The sequence below is a fragment of the Elephas maximus genome, chromosome X (genome assembly GCF_024166365.1).
Source record: "Elephas maximus indicus isolate mEleMax1 chromosome X, mEleMax1 primary haplotype, whole genome shotgun sequence".
NCBI lineage: Eukaryota > Metazoa > Chordata > Mammalia > Proboscidea > Elephantidae > Elephas > Elephas maximus.
Genome location: NC_064846.1, coordinates 13,800,574 through 13,809,463, shown reverse-complemented (window position 1 = coordinate 13,809,463; position 8,890 = coordinate 13,800,574). Strand labels below are relative to the sequence as shown.

Sequence of the window (8,890 nt, the reverse complement as noted above, 5' to 3'; positions counted from 1 at the left end):
AGCCAGTGAAAACCCAACGAATCACAAAGGACCAATTAAAGACATAGTGCAAGACCCAACAGCATTTGGTTCTGTTGTGGCTTGGATTGCCTTGAGTTGGGGGCTGACTTGATGGCAGCTAACACCAACTACGTCATTCATAAACAGATTCTGAGCTAATTAAACTTATTAAAGGAACTGCATTTGAAAAATATGAAGGAAAAAAATGATAATCCTTCAACTCAACCACACAGAAGAGAAACACAAAGATGTTACACACAGTGTTTCCCCAGCCCCACCCTGGCCCTCCTCTTCTTAGTATACTGACTGCCACCTTCAAAGACTGGACAATCTGCCTCAATCTTCACTGGGGGAAGGCAAAGCTGCTGGATGCACAGCACTGGAACTTGAACTGGCCATGGCAGTAGTAGTATCTGTGGGGGAAATTCCTGCCTTGGCTCTCTCTTCTTCATCTCTCAATGCATCCTCATACCAGGATGGAAAAGCACTTGGGATGCTACCATTGACTTTGGCCAAAAACTCTAGGACTTTCATCTTGCTGGTTTCTGCATGGGCTCTTGGACCCCACAGGAATTCAAAGCGGGGAGGATCACTGTTGGGCACCTGGCGGTACTCCAGGTACTTTTCCTTCACCAAATCTCTGGTGATAAACTGACTGGGCTCCCCATAAATAACATGCTCCGTTCCAGCATACACCCCTGTTGAATTCAGCATTTCCCAGATCTTCTCCTCAGTGACGCAGTTGCCCTCCATAAAGATCATACCCAGGATAAGCACCAGGAGCCCAGTCTTGGGCATGCCCTGGTAATCACAGGTGAGGTCCAGAGTATTGTGGAAGACGTAGGAGTTTCCGAAAGGATCTTCTTCCTTCACGTCGACGCCAAAAACAAGCTCCATGCATTCACAGGCTCTCTTGAGTATCATTGGGAAATAGTCCTCATACTGTCTGATGACAGTCATCAGCATTTCTGTCTTTGTGATGGGCTCCTTTGATTGGTACTTGAGAAGGAGGAAGTCCACCAAATCAGCCACCTTTTCATCTAGTGTGTCTTTGAGCACAGACTCAATATCTGGCTGGCCCTGCTGGGTGCTTGGACCCTCCCCTTCACGGGTGCTTGGGCCCCCCCCTTCATAGGTGCTTGGGCCGCCCCCTTCACTGGTGCCTGGACCCTCCCCTCCATGGGTGCTGGAACCCTCATTTGATGTGTGCGATGAAATGGAAGAGGAGGTGGTGGTTTTCTCAGAATTCTGGGATGTACCTGGTGTCCCAACAGGAGACACCTCCTCCACTGTTCCTGGATACATAGAAGGGGAAGAGCCAGAAGGGAAGAAAAAGTCGAAGGTAGAGGAAGAAGACGAGGACTCTTCCTCCTCCTCAGCTGCTGAAACCTGTGCTTCCATTTCGTCCTGAAGATCTTGCTCAAGTGTGTAGCGCCGACGCTTTGGAGCACGAGCATGAGGCATGATGAGTCTTGTCGGGAGCAGCAGACAGGAGAATAGGAAATGGGAGTCCACAAGCCTAGTGAAGAGAGGGAACGTATGAGCAACCTCAGCTGAGAAACTCAACCATGGCAGCTCTGACCAAGGCTAACTTACAGGTCTTTCTGTTCAGGTCTTCCTCTAGGGCCTCCTGTCTTCTGTCTGCCTGGTCAGCCTGCCCCTTAAGAACCTGAAGGAAGAAGTGAGATGGCTCCTCAGGGTGCAGCCTGCTGACACGGCCTGAAGCTTCCAGGGCTGACGTTTAGGGCAGGTGAGGTCAGGTACTATAATGTCCCCTCTGTCCCGGGGTGGGTGCAGTGTTTTGGTACAATTCAGGGTCCTCACCTTGACTCCTGGCAGTGCCTGGGCCTCCCCTACTCTTCTGACCTGAGACCAAGACCTTCACCTCCCAATTCCTTGAATACCTTTGAGAGGAAATGACGGGGCAGCTGAGGCTTCAGCCTATAAGCACAGTCCTGGGCCTCCTCGCACTGGCAGGAGTGGGGGTGGACTCTGTGTTGTCCCCACAGTTCAGGGGTGGCTGGTCTCCTCAGTGCTAATTCAGGATCCTCATCTATCCATGGGGGGGTGGGGTCTGGGCCCCACTCTTCTGCTGACCTGAGGTGGAATTCTCAGAACAAGAGCTTACATTCCTGAGACCAGTGAAGAGGAAGTGAGGGGGGGTACCACATCCAAGGACTCTGCCCCTGGTCCTCCCAGAGGTGACAGCAGAGGTAGGCCAGAGATATGGTCTCATCCATCTTAGAATGCAGTATGGCTCCCCTTAGTCCTCACACTGTTGCATGGATGTGGCTGGGACTCCTCTCTCTGTGACCTCAGTACAGCCCCTTCAGATAAGGGCCTCGCCTTACTGATATCACTAACGTGGGAATGAAGGTCGATCACAAAGCGTTCAGCTACTAAGTCCCAGGCCTCCTAGAGCCGTCAACTGGGGCAGGGCAGGGCTGAGGGCCCATCTACCCTGGACTTTTAGTGGGCGGGTTCTGTATTTTGACACTTGGCAGAACCTGGAACAACTCCTGTGCTGTTCTGATATGGTTTTCTCTGCTGGCCTGATGTCACCCCTCAGACCAAGGCTCTCACCTCCCTAAGACCCTGAGACAAACATGAGAAGGCCCCAAATCCAATCACTCCTTCCTAGGTTTCTAATTAGTGATAGCAGGGTCTAGACTCACATGTTTTGGCACAAACAGTACCCTTAGTCCTCCCTCAGGTTATTTATCTTTACTCCTAGCAGGGCCTTGCCCCACCTTCTGACTTAATGCTGCCCCTTCAGACCGAAGTCTCACATCCCTGAGACATTCACTCCACCCTGTCTTAGGCAGAAGTGACAGCTCCCCACATCTGGCCATCCATGCCTGGGTCCTCCCAGGCAGGGCTGAGCAAACACAGACAACTGGATTCTGTGGGTACCCTTCTTCTCTGGGGTGACTACCTTTGGTCTTCAACAAGGTCCTTAATTCCCACCAGGATGGGTCTGGGGCAGTCTCAAATCTACAGTCCCTCAATTCTTCAGCATCCTTACCTAACTATTGAAGAGCCTTGGACTCCTCCCTCTGCTGACCTGATGTGCCTCCCCTCTTCTGACCTGGTATAGTCTCTTCTTACGTCTCTTCAGACAATAACCCTCGCCTCTGTGAGACCTTCAAGACAAAAGTGAGGCAGCATCATATCCAGTCACCCTTGTCCTGGACCTCCCAAGGTTAGCAGCAAGGATGTATGGCGCGTGTGTTTCTCTAAGGCCTCATTTGGGGTCGGGGTACCCTCAGTATCTCAATCAAGATATTCATATTTACTCAGATCAGGGCCTGGGCCCCTTCCCTCCTGCTAAACCAAGGCTGTGTCCCTCAGGCCAAGGCCCCCATTTTCCCCAGACCCTCGAAAAGGAAGTGAAGGGTGGTGACTCTGCCTGACGGCCCTACCCAGGGCTTCACAACAGTAACAGCAAGGGTAGATTTCTGTGGGGCCTGCTTAAGGTCCTCACCTTGGTCTGCTAGGGCCTGGCCTCTTCTCTCTGCTGACCCGACTCCAAGCCCGTCAGAGGAAGCTGCACCTCTTCAGACTCCCAAAGGTCAAGTCTGGAAACACCATATCCGGGCACCCTGCATGGGGCTTCCCAGGGCTTACGGACGGGGCAGCACAGGGAAGAGGAATGATGGGAAAATGGAGAAAAAAGTAGTGGCATAAAAAAGGAAAAGGAGCATGCAGACGAGTGGAGAGGAGGGTGGCACATACGGTGTGGGGTGAAATGGAGGGGAGCCTCTACCTGTGATGGAGAACCTCCTTGACCTGCCCCAGAGTCCTCACCTTGATGCCAGGCACGCCCTGGGAATCTTCCCTCTGCTGACCCAACTCCGGACCCTTTAGAAAAAGCCGCACCTCCTTAGAAACCCAAGCCGCAGGTCAGGAAACTCCATATCCAGGGACCCTGGATGGGGTTTTCCAGAACTGACGGCAGGGGGGCGGAGAGAAGGATCTAAGGAATCAGTGCACACAGAGGAAGGGTGGATGGGGGAAGTGGGAACCTTTGTCCTCCCTCAGTGTCTTCACCTTGTCCCCGACAGTGTCTGGACCGGTCCCTCTGGCTGACCTGACTCCAGCCCCCTCAGACGAAACAGCGCCTCCTCAGATGCCCGAGGCGCAACTCCACATCCGAGGACCCTGCCTCGGGCTTCCCAGGAGTGATGGCACAGCGAAGTGGAGAGGGTAGGAAGATTTAGAAGACCACGGAGGAGGGGTTGCATGAGGAGAACTGGGCGCCCCGTCCTCCCTTGGAGTCCTCACCTTGCCTCTCCAGGGCCTGGGCCCCTCCCTCTGCTCACGCGACTTCACCCCCCCTCAGACCACGCCGCAGCTCCTCAGATGCCCAAGGCGTAATTCCACATCCGGGACCTTGCCTGGGGCTTCCAGGGCTGACGGCAGGGACGGAGCGGGCCTAAGGGTGCACGGAGGGAAGAGGGGAGACTCTTATCCGTGCTGGAGGGTGTCTCTGTCCTCCCACAGGGTTCTCACCTTGCACCTTGTCGGTCTGGGCCGCCCACTCTGCTGACCCAACTCCAGCCCCCTCAGAGGACGACGCCCAAGGCGCGACTCCCCATCCGGGACCCTGCCTGGGGCTTCCCAAGGCTGATGGAGGGGAGGGATAATATGGCGGAGGAGAGGGATAACATGGCGGAGGGGAGGGATAACATGGCGGAGGGGAGGGATAACATGGCAGAGGGGAGGGATAACATGGCGGAGGGGGGATAACATGGCGGAGGGGGGATAACATGGCGGAGGGGAGGGATAACATGGCGGAGGGGGGATAACATGGCGGAGGGGAGGGATAACATGGCGGAGGGGAGGGATAACATGGCGGAGGGGAGGGATAACATGGCGGAGGGGAGGGATAACATGGCGGAGGGGAGGGATAACATGGCGGAGGGGGGATAACATGGCGGAGGGGAGGGATAACATGGCGGAGGGGAGGGATAACATGGCGGAGGGGAGGGATAACATGGCGGACGGGGGATAACATGGCGGAGGGGAGGGATAACATGGCGGAGGGGAGGGATAACATGGCGGACGGGAGGGATAACATGGCGGAGGGGAGGGATAACATGGCGGAGGGGCTCTGTCCTCCGTGCTCCCTCGGGGTCCTCACCTTGCCCCCTGTCAGGACCTGGGTCCCTCCCTCTGCTCACCCGACTCCAGCCCCCTCAGATGACAATGCACCTTCTCAGACACCCGAGGCACAACTCCACATCCGGGACCCTGCCTGGGGCTTCCCAGGGCTGATGGGGGGAGGGGTATCAAAGCGGCGGAGGGCCTCTGTCCTCCCTCAGGGTCCTAACCGTGCCAGGGCCTAGACCTCTCCCTCTGCCGACCTGATCCGTGCCTCCTCAGATGCCCAGGGTGTAACCCCACATCCGGGGACCCCACCTGGGGCTTCCCAGGGCTGATGACAAGGGCAGGGTGGGGCGGAGAGCGGTGGCACCGGCGATCCAGGCAGTGTACGCCTCTCACGCTGACCTCCCTCAGGGTCCTCACTTTGCCCTCTGGATGGGCCTGGGAGGCCTCTTTGATCTGAGTCCGAAACTCTCAGAAAAATATGCTCACCTCCCTGACGACCCGTTCAGTGGGGAAGCAGGAAACAACTCATTGAGGTACCTTGCCTGGGGGCTCCCAGGGCTTTGCCTCTGTCTGAGCCCCCTGCCTGGTTCCTCCAAGGGTTGATAAGCAATGGATCTTTGTGGGACTCTCTTTGGGGTAGGAGGTCCCGTCAGTCCTCTCTCAGGGCCCTCACCTTACCCCCTGGCTGGGCCCAGGGCGACTCCTTCTGCTGTCCGACTCCAGCCGCCTGAGACAAAGCCACGCCCCTTCAGGCGCTCAAGGTGGAAGTCAGGAAACACCACATCCGGGACCCTGCCTGGGGCTTTCCAGAGCTGACAGCAGGGGCAGCGCCTAAGGCGGAAGTCAGGAAACACCACATCCGGGACCCTGCCTGGGGCTTCTCAAGGCTGACAGCAGGGGCAGCGCCTAAGGCGGAAGTCAGGAAACACCACATCCGGGACCCTGCCTGGGGCTTCCCAGGGCTGACAGCAGGGGCAGCGCCTAAGGCGGAAGTCAGGAAACACCACATCCGGGACCTTGCCTGTGGCTTCCCAGGGCTGACAGCAGAGGCAGGGCTGGGCTAGAGGAGCACGGAAGGAAAACGGGAGCCTTTATCTGCATTGGAGGACCTCTCTGTCCTCCCTCGGGGCTCATACCTTGCCCCCTAGCAGATCCTGGATTCCCCCCCCTTCCCCAACACGCGTAGCCGCACCTCCTCAGACACCTGCGGCGCCTGTAGGGGGAAACTCCACATCTGAGGACCCTGCCTGGGGCTTTCCAGGGCTGACGGCAGGGTTAGGGTAGGAATCATCTGTCAGGGGTGGGGTGGGGGTGGGGGGGGTGTCTGCAGTCCTTCTCAAGGCAGCATATTTACCCCTGAAAGGGCCGCCATCCCAGTAATCTAGCCAACATCTTCAATTCCATGAGACACGGAGAAGGAAGTGAGTGCTTGACAGTACTGCCCCGGGCCTCCCAGAGCTGATTGCAGGAGTAAGTTTGTTCCCGGCCCTTTCTGGGCTCAGGGTTGGGAATTACCCTCTCCCATCTCCTTGAGACGCCTCCCCAAGAGGAAGTGAAGGAGGGGTCCAGTGTCCGACATTTCTGCCTGGAACCTCCCAGGGTTGACATCAGGGGCACGTTTCTGTGAGACCCACCTCTTTCGGGGGTGGGAAATTCTTAGTCCTCTTTTCAAGGTCCTCATCTTGACTCGTGGCAGGACCTGGGACTCTTCCCTCTGCTGTCCTGAATCTAGCCGCCTTAGACCAAGATTCTCACCTTCCTGAGACCCTCTCCCCCAAGGCGAAGTCAGTACACACCACATGGGCCCTTTCCTGCCTGGGTAGTCCCAGGGCTGACAGCAGAGACAGTTTGGGGCTAGTGTTCCCCCGTCTGAGGTGGGGAGGACCTGTACATCCTCCCTCAGTGTTCTCACCTTGACTTCTATGAGAGTCTGGGACACCTTTTTGCCCCCTCCGGTGAAAGCCTTCACTTCTCTCCCACACCTTAGGTGGAAGTCAATGGAAGCCTCATGCGGCCACCATGCTCCAGGGCGTTGTAGGACTGACAGCTGGGGTGGAGCTAGGTTCTGTGGGACCCACCTCTCTCTGGGGCGAGAGATCCATTTAGCCCTTCCTTAGGGTTCTCACGTTAATGCCTGGCAGGACCTGGGACTTCTTCCTCTCCCAATTTCCAACTTGAATCTACTCCTCTCAGACCAATGCCCTTTTCACCCTGAGACTCCTGAGCCAGAAACGAGGAATAGTGCTCATCCTGCAAGCTCTGCCTAGGGTCTTCCTGGATGGACAGCAGGACTGAGCTGAATTAGGTGGGTCTGTTCTGTTCTGGGGTGGGTGGACCTCTAAGTCCTCACTAACGAGCATCCTCAACTTGGCTCCTGGATCATTGGCCCCGGGGAGGTGTGCCCTTTCTGCCAGATTTGAGTATTTGCCCAACTGCAACCCTTGCAGAGAAAGGTTTTGGGTGCCCAGACTAGATGCTAGATAAGGGAGCTGCAGTGCCCACGGTAGGAGGTGGACTGTCAGAGAAGATTCACTTCACCAGCCAGAGTTAGGCTTTGGAAACATTTTGTTCTAAAATATATTCTACCCAGAAGAGGTTGAGTGGTGGCATTTTGGGAGGGCCTGTTTTTTAGAGGTTATGTAACATTGCATAGTCCAATGATTTTCAGTTTTAACCCTTAGTCGTAGTAGTAAATGTATTTTACATCTCTATCAAGTGTATGTGTAGATTTTATATCTGTATAGAGGTAGCTATGCTTGCGTTACTTTGATACTTGGTATTCTATTTCTAGTCCATTCTTTGTATTCTATTAAAATTAAATACAGTAGATATGTATTTGAAAGGCCAGTCCTTACCAACTAAAGGGGTTTCAGGTGGTTTTTAGCACAGACTGGAGTCATACTGCCTCAATCAACCCGATCTTTCCTACTGTCCTGATATTACTCCATGGCTACTGACACCTGTGGCCTGAGGTGCTGCCTCAGATTTCTACAATGAAACAAGGGCAGAAGTTAAAAAAAAAACTTATCTTTCTTACATATGCTTTCTTTTGCAAGCTAAGGACTCTACCTGACTTCACTGCCACCACCCGTATTCCCTCACCTCAAAACACACATACCAGTTCAACACAGTCTTTAGTTTCTCTCAGGGGTTTCTCATGTTTGGTAGAATGTAAATATATATATTGTACAGTTTTACATGTATGTAGGTTATGTATGCATGTATAGATTACGTAGGTATATAGATTATATGAATGCACGTATATAAAATGTGTATATGTATGTGTGTATATGTAATATATAATCAGATGGTAGGTTATATCTGTGTTATATATATACATGTATACACACGTATATGGAAAACCTGGTGGCGCAGTGGTTAAGTGCTACAGCTGCTAACCAAAAGGTCAGCAGTTTGAATCCACCAGCTGCTCCTTGGAAATGCTATGGGGCAGTTCTACCCTGTCCTATAGTGTCCTTATGAGTTGGAATTGACTTGACGGCAGTGGGTTTTTTTTTTTTCTGTACACATATATATTTACTTTTTATTCTCCCTTCTATAGTTTTCCTGGTTTAACTTTGGGAGAGGAGAGCAGCCTGAGCCTGATGGTCACCTTGGCAGCTACAGGTAAGGCATTAAATCTGTAATTAAGGAGAATTGATATTTTTACAGTATTTTGTTCCCCATCAGTGAATCAGGCATACTGCTGTATTTGTTTTGGACTGTTATCTTTGCCTGAATCTATCACTAAACTTTTATAGTTGCCTCCATAAAGATC

General features: G+C 53.6%; 1 protein-coding gene across 1 annotated transcript; it reads right to left on the bottom strand.

Moving 5' to 3' along the window:
* Nucleotides 1–336: 336 nt before the first annotated feature.
* Nucleotides 337–4,752, bottom strand: MAGEC2 (MAGE family member C2). Its single transcript, XM_049873023.1, has 4 exons — nt 4,513–4,752; nt 4,323–4,435; nt 1,867–2,097; nt 337–1,519 (listed from the first exon to the last, which is right to left on the bottom strand). Exons 1-4 carry the CDS (start codon nt 4,750–4,752, stop codon nt 337–339), a joined length of 1,767 nt encoding a protein of 588 aa, XP_049728980.1.
* Nucleotides 4,753–8,890: the final 4,138 nt, after the last annotated feature.

Coding starts and splice junctions, on each gene's coding strand:
- MAGEC2 (XM_049873023.1), bottom strand. CDS start 4,752: ATGTTATCCCCCCTCCGCCATGTTATCCCTCCCCTCTGCCATGTTATC. Junction 2,098..4,322: donor CTGAGGGGGGGTGAAGTCGC/GTGAGCAGAGGG, acceptor ATTCCACCTCAG/GTCAGCAGAAGAGTGGGGCC. Junction 1,520..1,866: donor GGTGAAGGTCTTGGTCTCAG/GTCAGAAGAGTA, acceptor TCTCTTCACTAG/GCTTGTGGACTCCCATTTCC.